At 40.9% G+C, this 18072-nt stretch overlaps 1 protein-coding gene across 1 annotated transcript; it reads left to right on the forward strand.

Annotated features, from left to right (window-relative positions):
• Positions 1 to 853: 853 nt before the first annotated feature.
• Positions 854 to 16626, forward strand: LOC123961287 (myosin-4-like). Its single transcript, XM_046036550.1, has 40 exons — positions 854 to 949; positions 1038 to 1250; positions 1659 to 1802; positions 3329 to 3485; positions 3565 to 3592; positions 3683 to 3791; positions 3897 to 3989; positions 4079 to 4142; positions 4235 to 4333; positions 4430 to 4533; positions 4617 to 4755; positions 4872 to 4990; positions 5132 to 5281; positions 5382 to 5552; positions 6109 to 6415; positions 6540 to 6616; positions 7407 to 7494; positions 7580 to 7697; positions 7797 to 7920; positions 8000 to 8136; positions 8555 to 8810; positions 8909 to 9151; positions 9246 to 9422; positions 9508 to 9653; positions 10171 to 10261; positions 10352 to 10741; positions 10824 to 10950; positions 11229 to 11347; positions 11440 to 11636; positions 11711 to 11894; positions 12607 to 12772; positions 12864 to 12988; positions 13061 to 13369; positions 13442 to 13645; positions 14207 to 14332; positions 14403 to 14573; positions 14851 to 14955; positions 16004 to 16099; positions 16192 to 16323; positions 16401 to 16626. The coding sequence occupies exons 2-40, from the start codon at positions 1047 to 1049 to the stop codon at positions 16419 to 16421; spliced, it is 5817 nt and encodes a 1938-aa protein (XP_045892506.1). The 5' UTR covers positions 854 to 949; positions 1038 to 1046; the 3' UTR covers positions 16422 to 16626.
• Positions 16627 to 18072: the final 1446 nt, after the last annotated feature.

Raw genomic sequence — 18072 nt, forward strand, 5'->3', positions numbered from 1 at the left:
TAAGGTTGTTTCTTGTTTCTAGTGCAGTAATCTGCCTTATTGTTTGTCTTGAAGACATTTATTACTTGAAAATCCCAAACAATAGAAGCTTCAGAGAACAACTTAAGTCATCTTCTGTTTTCAAAAAGTCTTCTTACTTTAAGGAAGAAAAATAAAATCTTCTTGAGGGCACAATACGAGACAGAATCAAAATCAGTGCTCCATCACAAGATTGTCTTATTATGCTGTTTTTTCTTATTCTTTTTCTTTTTAATGCCTTTAAAGTTAAATTAAAGCAGTTTGAATGGCCTTGTTTCTAATACAAATTAACTTGTCTTGCTTTGCTTGAGTGTATTTTTTATTTATTTTTGTTTGTTAAGCGTCCTTGGGTTTGTGAAAGGTGCTATATAAATGTTTATTATTATTATTTATGTGTGCATGCAGGTTGGTTTATGTATGTATGAAATGCATATGGGACATAGTATGTATTTTTTTCCCCATGTATTCCTTGTAAAGCAATTTGTAATCTGGTTTTTGTACCACAAGTGCTTTATTATTATTATTATTTTCACACACATATTTGTTTTACTTCCATTATGAGTTTTACAAATAAATAAAAAAATTGCATTTGCACATTTTCAGTATTCTTCAAATGTAACTTCCTATGGTGTCACTGTACTCTATATATAATAACCTCAGTGCATCTTGTGCTTAATCCATGATCCGTCCTTATCCATGATGAGCAACAGGTTTGTGTAACTCTACCACTGCATGCCCATGTAAAGGAAGGAGGCTTCACCTCAAGGACAATGGTGAGGTATAAAAAGGGACAGTGCAAATATTCGTTCAGTGTGTAACCGCTATTGTGCAGTTTATTCTCTGTGTTTGCGTCTTTTCCTAAAACTTGTTTCCAACTTCAGTCTAGTTATAATCCTGAACTTCCTGGTGGACATACTGGTGCAGTAAAGGGGTGAGTATTCTGGGATTACATTTCAAGCATTATCTTTGTAAAATAATTTCAAAGATGCTGATGGTGTTTTCTTTTGTCTTTAATCCAGGAGGAGAAAATGAGCACAGATGGGGAAATGTCAATCTTCGGGCCGGCTGCTCAGTACCTCCGCAAGTCTGAGAGGGAGAGGACGGAAGCTCAGTCCCGCCAGTTTGACAGCAAGACGGCATGCTTCGTCAGCGATGAGAAAGAACTGTATGTCAAGGCTGAGATCCAGGACAAGACGGATGGGAAAGTCACTGTCAAGACAGCGGATGACAGAGTGGGTGGACTGAAGGGTTATGCTGATAAATTGACCTTTTATTAGACACTCAACACAGACAGTGAATTTTCTGTTATATAGGATGTCTGAGTGGGACTTTATACTTGGGTAATGTGGGAGGATTTTATGCAGCTTCAGGGCGTTCATCTGTAAAACCTGCAATAAAGAATCTGCAGAATTTTATTACTCTGGCTTTCAACAGAGACATTTAATCTCCCCCGGAGCTCCAAATGCTGCTTCCACAATAGCAATAAGAAAATCTGAGTTCACATTATGTTTTTAAAGTTAATGAAGACAGTGAATATCTAGTTTTGGCTGGCCTTTGGAAACATTTATCTGACCTTTGTCTACTTTGTGACAGTGTGTTAAACTTTAAGCATCGCCTTCAGACATGTTTCTGTTTTCCAGACATTAACCGTCAGGGAGGACCAAGTGTTTCCCATGAACCCTCCCAAGTTTGATAAGATTGAGGACATGGTGATGATGACGCACCTCCACGAGCCCGCAGTGTTGTTCAACCTTAAGGAGCGATATGCAGCATGGATGATCTACGTGAGTCTTTCAGCAAATATTACACCAATCACACAGACGCAGATTAAAACATGGAGAGGCCTTAACTTAGAATCAGAATCAGAAATCAGAAATAATTTATTGATCCCTGAGGAGAAATTCCTGTGTCACAGTTGCACACATTTCACATCAAGGCATAGGAATAGAAATAATAATAGAAAGAAGGTAGATAAAGAAAAATATAAATATATGGGCATAAATATAAAAAATATAAAGGTGTGTGGACATTATTAAAGAAACGTAATGGAGAACAGTAACTAACTAAAGTAGTGAATAACTAACAGCAGAATTGCAGGATAGTATTGCACATTAATTACTGACAGATAATATTGCACAAAAACATGTTCAGTTGAATAACTAAGTGTCCATGTGTCAGGCACTTAGAGGGAGGAGTTACAGAGTTTGATGGTCACAGGCAGGAATGACTTCCTGTGGCGATCTGTGGTGCATTCTGGGGGAATGAGTCTTGCACTGAAAGTGCTCCTGTGTTTGAGCAGCAGGTCATGGAGTGGGTGGGAGACCAAGATAACATGTAGCTTGGACAGCATCCTGTTCTCTGACACCACCAACAGAGAGTCCAGCTCCACCCCCATCACTGGCCTTGAGGATCAGTTTGTTGAGTCTGTTAGCGTCTGCTACCGTCAGCCTGCTGCCCCAGCATGCAACTGCAAACAGGAAAGCACTGGCCACCACAGACTCATAAAACATCCTCAGCATCGTCCTGCAGATGTTGAAGGACCTCAACCTCAGCATAAAATAGAGACAGCTTTGGCCCTTCCGGTAGAGGGCTTGAGTGTTCTTGGCCCAGTCCAGTTTATTGTCCATGTGTATTTGTAATCCTCCACACTGACCCCCTGAATGGAAACAGGGGTCATTCTTTAAAATATATGGAAAAACTGCCATCAGTATGAGATTATTCCACTTTCCAATGCAGTTCGAAAACTAAATTGGTTAAATAAAACAGGTTTCTTATATTGGTGAAATTTTAGAATACACTATAGAAAATGGGCTTAGACAAATACATAATGCTTCTACTGTCTCGTCAAAGAATAACACTTCACAATTTCACAATTGGATTGGATTAGACAAAATTGTTAAATGTTAAACTTTAACTCCTGTCTTTTTAATTTCTTCACCTTAGATATTAAGTGAATTTTAATCCGGATCACACCATGGGCTCATTATGTGATTTTATGTAAAATAAAAATCCAAGACACTTAATTTTAACATGTTAGCATGCTAAAATTTGCTATTTGGCACTAAACACAGAGTGCAGCTAATGGGAATGTCATTAGTTTTGCAGGTATTTGAACGGATGATGGTGCCACATAAAACTTTTGGGGATCACAAATGTCAGTAGGATTCATCTTCTGGGGAACATATGTGCCTGTGCTAAATGTCATAGCTATCCATCCAACAGTTGTTGAGATATTTGAGTCTGAAACAACAACTTGGACCGTTCGATCTGCTGCATGGCTAATTATTTATCGCTTTTCTTTTCCATGCAGACCTACTCTGGGCTGTTCTGTGTCACTGTGAACCCTTACAAATGGTTGCCGGTCTACAACCCAGAGGTGGTCCGGGCCTACAGAGGGAAGAAGAGGATGGAGGTTCCCCCTCATATCTTTGCCCTGTCTGATAATGCCTACCAGTTCATGCTCACCGGTATGTTAGCGGCCTAAAATCAACAACTGATTAAAAGCTTTCTTACCACGTAATCACGTGTCTTCTTTTGTGTCCTCAGATCGTGAGAATCAGTCTATACTTATCACGTACGTCTAGCTGAGACTTTGTTCATATATTGGTAGACTACAGGTGGATAAAACTGTCAAAAAATATTGAATGTTTTTGTTTTTGCTTAGTGGAGAATCCGGTGCAGGCAAGACTGTCAACACTAAACGTGTCATTCAGTATTTTGCGACAATCGCTGTGTCTGCTGAGAAGAAAAAGGAGACAAATAATAAAATGAAGGTGAGCTCTTAAAGCCTCTTGACAGGCTGTGCTGCTGGTGGTCGGTTACTGTTTTTCAGAGAGAGAGGAGTGGGCGTTCAGATTTACATGTGTGCTTTTCAACAGGGGACTCTGGAGGATCAAATCATCCAAGCCAACCCTCTGCTGGAAGCTTTTGGGAATGCCAAGACTATGAGGAACGACAACTCCTCTCGCTTTGTGAGTCAGCAGGAGAGACTTCAGTTTGATTTGATTTACCAAAAATTTGCTGAACACAGAGAGTAAGATGTTGCTGTTTTGTTGAATAGGGAAAATTCATTCGAATACACTTTGGCACAACTGGTAAACTGGCATCTGCAGATATTGAAACGTGTAAGTTTTTACACATTTTATAGGCTGCAGAAAATTGATAAATTAAGTTGCCAGAAAATAAAATGATTTATTTTTCCTTTTCTTTCTTAAAGATCTGCTAGAGAAATCAAGAGTGACATTTCAGCTGACGGCTGAGAGGAGTTATCATATTTTCTATCAGCTTACTTGCAACAAGAAGCCTGACCTGATTGGTAATCTTTTGCCTTACTTACTCTTGTCATTGTTCATTTTTACTCAGACAGAGACATTCACACAAAGAGATTTAAGCTTGATTCCTTTCCCTTCAGATCTACTTCTCATCACCACCAACCCCTATGACTTCGCCTTCATCAGTCAAGGAGAAATCAGTGTCAAAAGCATAAATGACTCTGAGGAGTTAATCGCTACAGATGTGAGTCGACTCGGTTAAAGCGCAAAAAACTCGCCCTGTCTTTTCATTTACTTTATTTCTGAATCGCACTTTTTCGGACACAGGAGGCTTTAGATATTCTGGGTTTCACCGGTGAAGAGAAAATGTCCATCTACAAGCTGACTGGAGCTGTGATGCATTATGGGAACATGAAGTTCAAGCAGAAGCAGCGGGAGGAGCAGGCGGAGCCAGATGGCACCGAGGGTGAGGATCATCCCTCCAAATTAATAGTGTCGGCGCAAGTAAAGGAAGCAGACACAAAAAATACATCCAAGATATTCTTTGTTGTCCTTTAAGATTTAAGTTGTTGTTTTTTGCAGAAGCTGATAAAGCAGCATATCTGATGGGCCTGAACTCTGCCGATCTGCTGAAAAGCCTCTGTTATCCCAGAGTAAAAGTTGGAAATGAATATGTTACCAAGGGACAAAATGTGCAGCAGGTGAGACTATGAATCAAATGATTATTGTGTTGTTATCGACCGCGCTGTTGTTTTTCCATAACATACTCACAGTTCATATTCTGTTCTGTGTATTGATGAGAAAACATCAGGATGTCTGTCTTTAACTTTCCTTCTTTCCAGGTGTACAACTCCATAGGTGCCCTCGCGAAATCCGTCTATGAGAAGATGTTTTTGTGGATGGTCGTACGGATCAACCAGCAGCTGGATACAAAACAATCCAGACAACATTTCATTGGCGTTCTCGATATCGCTGGCTTTGAAATCTTTGATGTGGGTGTTCTTCAGTTTGTATATAGCATTTTTTCCCCTCCAGAGGTTCAACTGAATCATGTGTGTTTATTCAAATTTGGTCTGTACGATTTGTCTATAGTACAACAGCATGGAGCAACTCTGCATTAATTTCACCAATGAGAAGCTGCAACAGTTTTTCAACCACCACATGTTTGTATTGGAGCAAGAGGAATACAAGAAAGAGGGAATTGAGTGGGAGTTCATTGATTTTGGTATGGACTTGGCAGCCTGCATTGAGCTCATTGAAAAGGTAGTGTATACTAAGTCATTAAAATATTAGCCTACCGTAAACCTAATAATAGCCCAGGCTTTCATTTGCTTCTATCACTGAACTGCCTTTATTTAGGACAGGCCTTTAATCCCTTTTGCACAAAACCCTTGCTTAGCTAAAATGGGAAATAGGCTCATACCAAACTGTTTATTTTAACCAGTATGAACATTAGGCCTACTTCTATAAAAATTAGGCTTTTTTTAATTTCTCTTGTTTACCATACCTGCAAATCTAAATTCAGTTGTGGGTAATCTAACCAATCGAACAATGTGTATCATGTCCATGTTGATAAAACTTAAGATTTATATTTATATGTGCGATCTAAGCAGGTTAGAGTAGCTCAATCAGGTGACCTGCTGGGCTTTCATGCATCCAGAGAACTACTATAAAAACCAAATCAGGCATCTAATTGAGACCTGCGTTTATATGACAAAACATGTAGCCACACTAGGCCTGTAAAAGGTGCCTAATTGGGACTTAATTTAAGTTTTTCATTAAATGGAATTAAAATTAATAAGAACGGTTTGTTCCCTAGCCAATGGGGATCTTCTCCATCCTCGAGGAGGAGTGCATGTTCCCAAAATCAACAGACGCTTCTTTCAAGAATAAACTGTATGACCAACATCTTGGAAAGAACAACTGTTTCTTGAAGCCCAAAACAGTCAAAGGCAAGCCGGAGGCTCACTTCACTCTGATGCACTACGCCGGCACTGTGGACTACAATATCAGCGGCTGGCTGGAGAAGAACAAAGACCCGCTGAGCGAGTCTGTGGTGCAGCTTTACCAGAAGTCATCAGTAAAAATATTGGCGATGTTGTATGCAAGCTTTTCTGCATCAGATGGTAAGTTGCATAATTGTGTAAATGCAGAAATATAAAGTAAATATGTTGGTTTGCAGAAGGATAGTACTTCAAAGCTATCAAAGTGCTACTGTTACTGTACATTATAAATGTGTCATTACTGCAGAGGCAGCTGCAGGAGGAACCAAAAAAGGATCCAAGAAAAAGGGAGCATCTTTCCAAACTGTGTCTGCACTGTTCAGGGTAAGATCCTAATTGGAGCCGCCTTAGACTTTTTTGTAAATATACGTTACATTGACATCAGAAGAAGATTTTCTGAAACCATAAAATTTATAAGACTTGAAGATTGCGAATCTTTAAACTGTAACAAAAAAACAGACTCTACAGCCATGTTATTAGCTTGGTGTGGCACAGTGCTTCAAGATAAATACTAACGTCAATATGCTAAAATGCTGATTATAACAATGCTAACATGCTGATGTTTAGCAGGTATAATGGTTACCATATTAGTTTAGCATATTAGCATGCTAACAGTTGCACTAAGCATAAAGTACAGCTGAGTCTGATGGGAAGTTGTGCATTTTGAAGTATTGGACGAATTTAATTGATCGAACCAAATTTAAAGGCAATGCAACCAAGAGTCTATAAGATATTTTAGTCTGGACCAAAGTGGTGGAACGGCTGACAGACATTGCCACCCACAAAGGCTGAGATGGACATAAATGTCTGAACCACGTTTCATGGGAATCCATCCAAAAGGGTTAAATGGCTGAAAACGGCAGTAAAAACTCAATTTTAACTAAAATTATAATCTCATGCAAAAATAAAAACATTTCCAGTTACAATGTATGAGAGAACTCAAAGTTTCATATGTGCATGCTCTAAATGTTAAATATCTTTTTGTTATTTCGCACTTTGCCTTTCTGTCAAAATGCTGGATAAAAAAAAGAAACATGTTTAAATATTAGAAACAAAACTAGCAACAAACACCGTTCACACAAAACATCATGTATGATTGTACATTTTCTTACAGGAGAATCTCGGGAAGCTCATGACTAATCTGAGAACCACTCATCCTCACTTTGTGCGGTGCTTGATACCAAATGAGACCAAAACACCAGGTAGGTTTGATAATCCTCTCATTATAATGTAAATGTATAAACTATAACACTACGTAGATAAAACAGATTATTGCCTTCATCATAGGTGCTATGGAAAACCAACTGGTTATCCACCAACTACGCTGCAATGGTGTGCTGGAGGGCATCCGGATCTGTAGGAAAGGATTTCCAAGCAGAATCCTCTACGGGGACTTCAAGCAGAGGTAAATAAAGCTTCACTTTTTTTTCACAGTTTCATACGAAATTTATTTTATAAATATATGTGTTTGGTGCCATTCTCAGACTTATTATTCCTCCTGTAGATACAAGATTCTTAATGCCAGTGCTGTTCCAGAGGGACAGTTTATGGATAACAAAAAAGCTGCAGAGAAACTTCTGGGCTCAATCGACGTGGATCACACACAGTACAAGTTTGGACACACTAAGGTTTTTATTTGTTATATTGTTGGTTAAATTGTAAAGATATTAATGAGCTATTCAGATAAATAATTGGCTTTTATTTCAGGTATTTTTTAAAGCTGGTCTGCTGGGGGCTTTGGAGGAATTGAGGGATGAGCGCTTAGCCCAGGTTGTGGCGTCCACTCAGGCTCTGTGTCGTGCCTACCTCGTTCGGGTGGAGTACCTGAAGATGGTAGCCAGAAAGTAAAGATATTTACTGCTTTAAAACTGCAACTTTATATGTTAGAGAATTACTAAGTGTGAACAATGATAGCTTCAGTCCTGATGCAGATCTGTGCTGCATCACAATGTTAAAATAACATAGCTTTAACCAAAATGAAGAGATGTTGGATAGGAAAAAAAAGAAACACAGAAATCTGAAACACTATGGTGTGTCTCGGAAAATGTTTATCAGTAATGTAAAAGTGTTTTAATTGGCTTACAACATCCAAGATCTCAGAATATATAATTTCCTGTTGCTTGATGAACAAACAAAACTGTAGAATTTTATTTGGACAAATAGGAAAGAGACTGAGATGCACTTCTCTGCTGCTTCTCAGATTTGTGGTTGAGCACAACATGAAGTTTTGTGTAAAAACAAAAATTTGTTTTACTCTGACAGGGAGGCAATCTACACTATCCAGTATAACTTTCGTTCTTTCATGAACGTAAAACATTGGCCGTGGATGAAGCTGTATTTTAAGCTCAAACCTCTCCTGAAGAGCGCTGAAGCCGAGAAGGAAATGGCCCAGATGAAGGTGGATTTCATAAAGCTCAAAGAAGATCTGGGCAAATCAGAAAACCGGCGGAGGGAACTTGAAGAGAAAATGGTGTCCATCGTACAAGAGAAGAATGATCTCCTCCTCCAGGTCCAGACGGTAAGTTACAACACAGACAGAGTTAATAGAAGGTCACGTGGTTGGCATGAAAATAAATACTAGTTTAACTCTAATATGGTGCACGTACTTGACATCAGGAGGCAGACAACCTCCAGGATGCGGAGGAGAGATGCGAAGGACTCATCAAAAGCAAGATCCAGCTTGAAGCCAAGCTGAAGGAGGTGACAGAGAGACTGGAAGATGAGGAGGAGGTCAATGCTGAGCTGACTGCCAAGAAGAGAAAGCTTGAGGATGAGTGTTCTGAACTGAAGAGGGACATCGACGACTTGGAGCTCACCTTAGCCAAAGTGGAGAAGGAGAAACATGCTGTAGAAAACAAGGTAAAATTATGTACACATGCAGCTTACTGTTGCTGTATCGTCGTGTTTAAGGAAGGAAGGAACTGCACTATTGTTTTTTTTATTATGGCTTTAGGTTAAAAACCTGACTGAAGAAATCATGACCCAAGATGAAAATATCACCAAACTGTCGAAAGAGAAGAAAGCCCTACAGGAGGCTCATCAGCAAACACTGGAAGACCTGCAGTCAGAAGAGGACAAAATAAACGCTCTGACCAAAGCTAAAACCAAACTAGAGCAGCATGTAGATGAGGTGAGTTACTTCACAGAGAGGAGAGGCTGAAAATTGTATATTGCTGTTGTTGAGATGCCTGTAATTACAGTATGTGGGATTTTAGCTGGAAGGTTCGCTGGAACACGAGAAGAAGGTCCGTATGGATCTGGAGAGAGCCAAGAGGAAGCTGGAAGCGGATCTAAAACTTGCTCAGGAGTCAATAATGGATCTAGAGAACGAGAAGCAGCAGCTGGATGAAAAGCTAAAAAAGTAAGTTCTCTCTGAAAAAGCTGTTTTCATATTTTTGTTTTAATAAATCAATTGTATGGTGGTCTGCATTGGTGAAAGTACATAGTGTGTCTATAGATTGTCAAAGTTGATTAGTTTGTCACAGCTTTTCAGGCTGCTCTTGCCTTTTTCTGGCAATGCCAATACATTTGGTTTAAAATGGAACTAATAACAAATCTTTAATGTTGGAAAGTTACAGATTTGTAGCTTTAAAGCTGCACTAATCGATAAAACTGGAAGAAATGGGTGCCCTGATAAACAAACGCTTAAGGAGCATGTCATATCGCCCTCCCTTTGTTTTCTGTCAAATAAAGGCAAACATGCAGAGAAATGGTAATAAAGTAAATTTAAGACAGAGCCAGCACACTGGAAGTAACAGATTTCTCAGCATGTCTATAAGCGTCAAAATGAACAACATTAATACTGCATCTCACTTTGCTAGCTGATGTGTTTTTTAATTTGCGATGGATTAAAATAAACAGCGAGCTTCATTTTACAGGAAAGACTTTGAGTTGTCACAGCTGCAGACGAAGATAGAAGATGAACAAGCTCTTGGTGCTCAGCTGCAGAAGAAAATAAAAGAGCTCCAGGTGAAGATTTCAATCACTGGCTTGGGTTTGAGGTTATATTACAAAGTTAAATCACTTCAGTTGCAGAATTACATCATCTCTCATCTGCAGGCCCGAACTGAGGAGTTGGAGGAGGAAATCGAGGCTGAGCGCTCGGCGCGAGCCAAAGTGGAGAAGCAGAGGTCCGATCTGTCCAGGGAGCTGGAGGAGATCAGCGAGAGGCTGGAGGAGGCCGGAGGAGCCACCGCTGCTCAGGCTGAGCTCAACAAGAAGCGGGAAGCCGAGTTCCTCAAACTACGCAGAGAGCTGGAGGAGTGTTCGCTGCAGAACGAGGCCACGTCTGCTTCTCTGCGCAAGAAACATGCAGACAGTGTGGCTGAGCTGGGAGAACAGCTGGATAACATCCAGAGGGTCAGACAGAAACTGGAGAAGGAGAAGAGCGAGTTGAGGCTGGAGATGGACGACTTATCGGGCAATATGGAAACCATGGCCAAAGCAAAGGTTGGTTATCAAACACTTCATGATTTGTTCAGTTCCATGTAAAGACATAATAAGTGCGTGTTTTCCTTTTTTGAATTTTAAGGTTAATTTAGAGAAATTGTGCCGTTCTCTCGAAGATCAACTGAATGAGGCAAAAACCAAAGAGGAGGAGCATCAGAGGCTAATAAACGACCTTTCAAGTCAGAAAGCTCGGCTGCAGACAGAAAATGGTGAGATATATTACATTTATTAATTTAGCTCACGCTCTTAACCAAAGCAACATGCAGTTGCTACACATGTAGGAGGTCGCACACCTCAGGAGCAACTAGGGGTTAAGTGCCTTGCTCAGGGACACAATGGTAGATGTGTCACAGTGGGAATCGCACCAAGGTCTCTCACACCAAGGCATGTGTCTAATCCACTGCTCCATCGCCACCCACAACATTTCAACGTATCTGTGCGATCAAGCCAGTCACATACTTAATTTGTTTTTACACTCTTTATCCAGCTGAAATGTCTCGCCAGCTTGAAGAAAAAGAAACCTTTATGTCACAGCTAACTCGGGGAAAGCAAGCCTTCATTCAGCAGATTGAGGAGCTGAAAAGACTTCATGACGAGGAGGTTAAGGTGAAGTCTGACAAAGAGCCAATCACAATGAGATGTTTTAAAGTGTGAGGTTGTAGCTAAGTGATCATGCTGATTTGGTCATTTCTTTGAAGGCAAAAAACGCCTTGGCTCACGGTTTGCAATCGGCTCGACACGACTGCGAGCTGTTGAGAGAGCAATACGACGAGGAACAGGAGGCCAAAGCTGAGCTGCACCGCTGCCTGTCCAAGACAAACAGCGAGGTTGCTCAGTGGAGAGCCAAATACGAGACCGATGCCATCCAACGCACCGAAGAGCTCGAGGAGGCGAAGTAAGAAAAATCCCCACACCAGTTCAAAACAGGATATATTCTCATGAGATCTTACGACATCTGTTCTCCCGCAGGAAGAAGCTGGCGCTGCGGCTGCAGGAAGCAGAAGAAGCTGTGGAGGCCGTCAACTCCAAGTGTTCCTCTCTTGAGAAGACAAAACAGCGGCTGCAAGGAGAGGTGGAGGACTTAATGATGGATGTTGAGAGGTCAAATGCTGCTGCTGCTGCCTTGGACAAGAAGCAGAGACATTTTGATAAGGTCTGGATTTCGAGACTTCCTAAAATGTCATATAAATGCATATTAATGTAATTAATTGAGATGATAATGATCAAACAACACAGGAAATGTGATCTCAAGGAAGCAACTAAACATGGTAAATGCTAAAATTATGTGCTGCAAGGTGAACTTTACACCTGGGCAGTGAAGTCTAGTAGCGTGAAAGATACGGCTGTGCCATTAATATGCGAGTGTGTGTATGAAGTTCCTCTCTAATGAGCAGTGGGCACCTTGCATGGCAGTGACTGCCATCAGTGTATGAATGTGTGTGAATGGGTGAATGTTTACTTGTAGTGTAAAGCCATTTGAGTGGTCTGACGACTAAAGAGGCGCTATACAAGTACAGTCAATTCAGTTAAACTATTGTTGGTGAGAACCGAAGAGGCAACAATGAGCCTGATCCAAGCTGGAAAACAAACAAGGTGCATAGGGGTGAGATTCAAGATTTTTACAAGAGGCAAATGCATTGGTAATGCACGACAGTACCGAAGAGGGTTAACATATCAGCAAAACTTGCTGCAGTGTCAAAGGTAAAGTCCAAGCCAAAACCATTTTTACTGTATTTAAAATTTGAACCCAAAGCTGTCAAAAGAAGGTCTGTATAACAGAGACATGAAGTTCAGCAGCTATCAAACTTTTAAAAGAGTAACAGTAGTTTGTTTTGAATATTCATCTGTAATAATGCTTTCTGTAGGTTTTGGCTGAGTGGAAGCAGAAATATGAGGAAGGTCAGTCAGAGCTGGAGTCAGCTATAAAAGAGGTGCGTTGTTTGGGCACTGAGAACTTCAAGATGAAGAATGCCTTCGAAGAATCCCTGGAACAACTAGAGACGCTCAAACGGGAAAATAAAAACCTACAACGTATGTTAGCGCCCTCCTTTGCATCTAATGCTGTGCATAGCCAGTTTTGTTACAGAGAAATGACAGAAACACATCGTGCTTCCTTTTCCAGAGGAAATAATGGATCTGACTGAGCAGTTGGGAGAGACGGGAAAAAACATCCATGAGCTTGAGAAATCAAAGAAACAGGCTGAACAAGAGAAGCTGGAGGCCCAGACCGCTCTGGATGAGGCAGAAGTAAGCTTAATCTAATTCATATATGTTTAAACATCTCTGGTCAATATGACTGAATTTCACATCTGTACTCAGGCCTCCCTGGAGCACGAAGAATCCAAGATTCTGAGAGTCCAGCTGGAGTTGAACCAGGTGAAATCAGAGGTGGACAAGAAGATCGCCGAGAAGGACGAAGAGATCGAACAACTGAAGAGAAACAGCCAACGAGTCATCGACACGATGCAAAGTAATTTGGACGCTGAGGTCCGGAGCAGGAACGACGCCCTAAGAGTGAAGAAAAAGATGGAGGGGGACCTCAACGAGATGGAGATCCAGCTGAGCCACGCTAACAGGCAGGCGGCCGAGTCCCAGAAACAACTGAGGAACATACAAGTTCAGCTGAAGGTGAGACACGTAACAGAGAGACACGTAAAGACCAAATGTTTGCTTTGTTAACAGTTTCATTCTACCGGACAGGAAGTTCAGATTCACCTCGACGACGCTCTGAGAAGCAACGAGGACATGAAAGAGCAGGTTGCCATCACTGAGCGCAGAAGTAACCTCATGCAGGCTGAAATGGAGGAGATCAGAGCGGCTCTGGAGCAGACTGAGAGGAGCCGCAAGATGGCAGAGCAGGAACTGCTGGACACCAGCGAGAGAGTGCAGCTGCTTCACTCACAGGTTCAAATCTACCTGTATTTTATCATCAGTATTCACTTTGGAGGCAGCCTGATAGATTTCCTCTTTTGATTAAAGATTAAATGCGGCTATAATCAATATTTTTGCATATTTTGGTTCACTCTCAATGTACAATTTAACAACATTTAGCAGGTAAAGAGCCGGATATTTTCCTCAGGAGTTGATGCAGACCAAAAACAGAGCTGAAAGATTTTTTAATTTACATTAATTAGATGGGCCCTATTTAAAGTATCTATAATGCATGGTCTAAAGTGAATGGAGCAAGTGCCTTTAGGGTGTGGCCAACAACTTTTGTTTGGTAACAAGGCATAAAGGGGTTGTGTTTTGTGTCACGAGGTGCAAGATATGTGTAAGTGTCCAAATTGTCTGTAAATCATGTCAGCCGACTCAAAAATACATCTGTCTAAAACTGATTGGTGGCCTTTCTTACAGTAATTGCACTAAGGTATGATGCAACATTTATTTAGTTATTTTATTTAACAACATTTGCTGTATGTTAAAGTTATATTTTAGTATTATGTCATTATATAATATTTCTTATAGAATACCAGCCTGCTCAACAGTCGGAAGAAGTTGGAGGCTGATCTTTCTCATATTCAGTGTGAGGTGGATGACAGCGTTCAAGCAGCCAGGAACGCTGAGGAGAAAGCCAAGAAGGCCATCACTGATGTAAGTGTTTGTGTCTGGATTTTGTTTAACAAAACTGCAAAGGTAGTGACTACTTTACTAAATTTTTCAGGCTGCCATGATGGCTGAGGAGCTGAAGAAAGAGCAGGACACCAGCGCTCACCTGGAGAGGATGAAGAAGAACCTGGAGGTGACGGTGAAAGACCTGCAGCAGCGTCTCGACGAGGCTGAGAACCTGGCCATGAAGGGTGGAAAGAAGCAACTCCAAAAACTGGAAGCAAGGGTAACGTATTGTTCCTCAATTACCAATAACCTCTGCTGTATTAATTGTGGTTCTGTAAAACTGCTACTTTATTGAGCCAGGAAATTGAGTTATTGAAAGTGTGTCATGCAAAGATTTGCCAACACTGCTTTAAAATTGTGGGCGAGAATAATTAAGTCTCCTGCATGCGGCCCATCAATCTCACAGGCGAGGATGACCAGAGCTGTTTTTTTCTATACAATCAATTGAAGAAATGTCCACTGTATGTCTTTCAAGAAAACAAACTGCTCTTTTACAGGTGCGAGAGCTGGAGAATGAGCTCGAAGCAGAACAAAGACACGGGTCAGACGCCGTGAAAGGGGTTCGCAAACTTGAGCGCAGGATTAAGGAGCTCACTTATCAGGTAAAATACCAAATAAGGTGAAAATACTACTACCAAAGTCAAGGGCGACTTCTACTACAAGTCCTGCTTTCAGAACTTAAAGGTATGTACAGTAAGTATTATCATAAAAATGTACTTTATCAAAAGTATCAAAAGGAGACGTACTCTGCAGTAAAATGTTCCCTGTCAGTGTTTTAATATTATATCTGATGTTTCTGGACTAATATTACTCCTGCATTAATGTGTATGTTGCATTTTATGGCTGTAGATGTTTAAGGTTGAGCTCATTTTAACTACCTTATATGCTGTTGGGTAGTTTAATCTGCAGCAATGCATCATATTGTATAAAATCATCATATGTTTGTACTGTCCATGTTCTGGGAGAATCACGCATCTCTAAAACTTCCACTTTTAAGGGACTCAGAACAACACTGCTGTTTTCAGCTGTGTGACGATGTATTTTCCAGCTGATCCAAGGGGAGTCAAAATAGTTTATGTAGCTTAAGAAGAAGGATTCAAATTCACCACATGTGGGGGTCATGGTTTTTACTGGACATAGAGGGTATGAAAAATTGAAATCTGAAAAGTAACTACATCTGTCAGAGTTACCTCTGAGATTGTAGCAGGGTAGAAGTATAAAGTTGCATAAAGTGGAACTACTCGATTAAAGTAGTATTACAAATTTGTACTTAACACTTTATCTTTTGTAGATTTTCCATTAAACATGAACAATACCAAAAAAGAATTCCAAAAAAAATTAAAGAAAAAAGCATGATAGGTCTGGGTTGCCGTGTTATCTACTCATTCCTGTCACATGTTTAAATAGTCCTTGACTTGTTTTGTCGCTGACATGTAATCAGAGTCCATTTCTCCCATTTTTCCTGACATCGTCCATCTTGAGGTATTATCCTATGAGCTAAATGTACCATTTCATGAAATACATTAACTATTTTCAGCCATTCATCATGTGGTCCTGCCTTAAGCAATCTCTTTGTAATGGCCTTCTCACAGGCTGCCAGCATGATTTCAAATCTATCTATCTATCTTGTGTCCTGTTATTGAATATCAGTCTGATGAGGACAAGAAAAACATGATGAGGCTTCAGGAGCTGGTGGACAAACTCCAGCTGAAGGTCAAAGCGTACAAGAGGCAGGCTGAAGAAGCGGTAAGTGACTTCTTAGGTCAACCTCGAGAGTGAAACACTGGTCAACCTTACGTTTGGAGCTTTTTATTAATCAGCTATTTGCCGTCTGACAGGAGGAGCAAGCCAACACTCATCTGACTAAGCTGAGGAAGGTGCAGCACGAGCTGGAGGAGGCTGAGGAGCGTGCCGACATCGCCGAGTCCCAGATCAATAAGATGAAAGTAAAGAGTCGTGACATGGGCAAGGTGAGTTGGTCAGCTTCTGGTAACAAATTGCATCTTATTAATGCTGATGAAGTCTCTCTCATTTTCCTCATTTACAGGCAAAAGACAGCAGGGAGTAGTCTTTGGCTGCCATGAAGATGTCTGCTGTGTCTCTGAAGCTGAGCTATACTACATACTCCTAACAGAATATGTATTTACTTTCTAATATACAGCCATATCATATGTATAATTTTTATGTAATCACGATAATATTTAAAGGTACAGTGTGTAAGATTTAGTGGCATCTAGTGGCGAGGGTTGTGAATTGCAACCAACTGTCCAGTCTACCACTGCCCCCTAACCTTTCAAATGCTGTTTTTCCATTACCGGTACCAGCTCAACTCGCCTCGCTTCAGCTCTACTCGACTCGGTTTGGCCGTGCTCCGTTTTCCATGGTAGATAGTACCCAGAGATAGTACCCCTCAATGTAGCTGGTCGTCATAGCGATGCCACACACAACTGCCGCAATGTAATTTTCAATGCGACACACACACACCAGTGAAGCCACATACAGCTGTCTCTTGCTTTAAGTAAAAAAGTTTCAACATTACTCAGAATGTAACGACAGATAAGTGGTATGAAAACCTTCCAGCTGTGTTTTCCTCTGCCATTATTGCTGCAGTGGTCTGTGTGACGGTGGGACCAGAGGACCCTAGAGCAGGCGGCTGGCCGGCCTCACAAGCTCCTCCTCCGGGTTGGCGCAGGCTTCCCCCGCCGCTACTTTCAAGCACATTTTAGTTCCGCCGTCACTTTTCGTAAAACTGTCAATATTTGAAATCTACACAGTTGATTTCTCACCTGAAAACTTCTCAGAAGTGGATTTAGTGATGAAATAACATGTAAATTGTAAAATATAACACTTTCTGTTGCTGGTGAGGCGAGGCGAGCTGGTACCGTGCTGTGGAAAAGGGGCTAAAGCGCGTAGGACAGTTATGGTGGCTGACACAGCACAAAAGGTGTCTATTCTGTGACAGCATTGAGTGGCCCGTCAAGAAATTAGGTTTCTTTAGGTAGATATATTAAGAAATTATATTTACTTAATTATTCAGTAAAACCATGTGTTATTGTGACTTGGCCATGCAAAATGTAAGCCAAGAGTGTGTGACATTGTCACTGTTTCTGGACCACTGTCCATTATAAACCACACATTAGATAAAGTTTATACAAACATTGACAAGGGAAAAATGTTAATTCTCTCTGTGATTATGGACCCTCACCAAAACTGCCCGCCTGTACGAGACATACAGACGCTGAAGGGTACCTTTGGCGTTAAAAATAACTAAGTTTTGTCACTTTTTCTGAAAGCATTGGTATTGGACGCACTGAGATGAGAACGGTCTGGGTCGCCATGATAGCGACTACTCAGTCACAAGATAGCCCCGCCCTAAAACATACCCTGCTTTATTGTCTATTTTCCTCTAAATGGGACCATAATTTACTAAATAAACATCATGCTGTGTTGAAGAAGACTTGAAAGACTTGAGGTAATAAATCAAGTGAGACGTAGGGTTATGTTCTTATTAAGTCCAATTAAGACTTCTGCAACCAGTACAGTCGCCCCCAGCTGGCCGTTGGAAAGAATGCAGGTTTAAGGCACTTCCACATTGGCTTCACTTTTCAGACCCAGAGGTTTCCGCTTACATCGTACAGAGTGACTTTAAATATGTTGGATGCAAAATGTTGATTAGCACCAGGAATTGTTTGCATTGTGATAGTGGATGTATGTTGCCT

The sequence above is a fragment of the Micropterus dolomieu genome, linkage group LG02 (genome assembly GCF_021292245.1).
Source record: "Micropterus dolomieu isolate WLL.071019.BEF.003 ecotype Adirondacks linkage group LG02, ASM2129224v1, whole genome shotgun sequence".
Classification (NCBI taxonomy): domain Eukaryota; kingdom Metazoa; phylum Chordata; class Actinopteri; order Centrarchiformes; family Centrarchidae; genus Micropterus; species Micropterus dolomieu.

Coding starts and splice junctions, on each gene's coding strand:
- LOC123961287 (XM_046036550.1), top strand. CDS start 1,047: ATGAGCACAGATGGGGAAATGTCAATCTTCGGGCCGGCTGCTCAGTAC. Junction 7,698..7,796: donor TACGGGGACTTCAAGCAGAG/GTAAATAAAGCT, acceptor TTCCTCCTGTAG/ATACAAGATTCTTAATGCCA. Junction 10,742..10,823: donor AAACCATGGCCAAAGCAAAG/GTTGGTTATCAA, acceptor TTGAATTTTAAG/GTTAATTTAGAGAAATTGTG.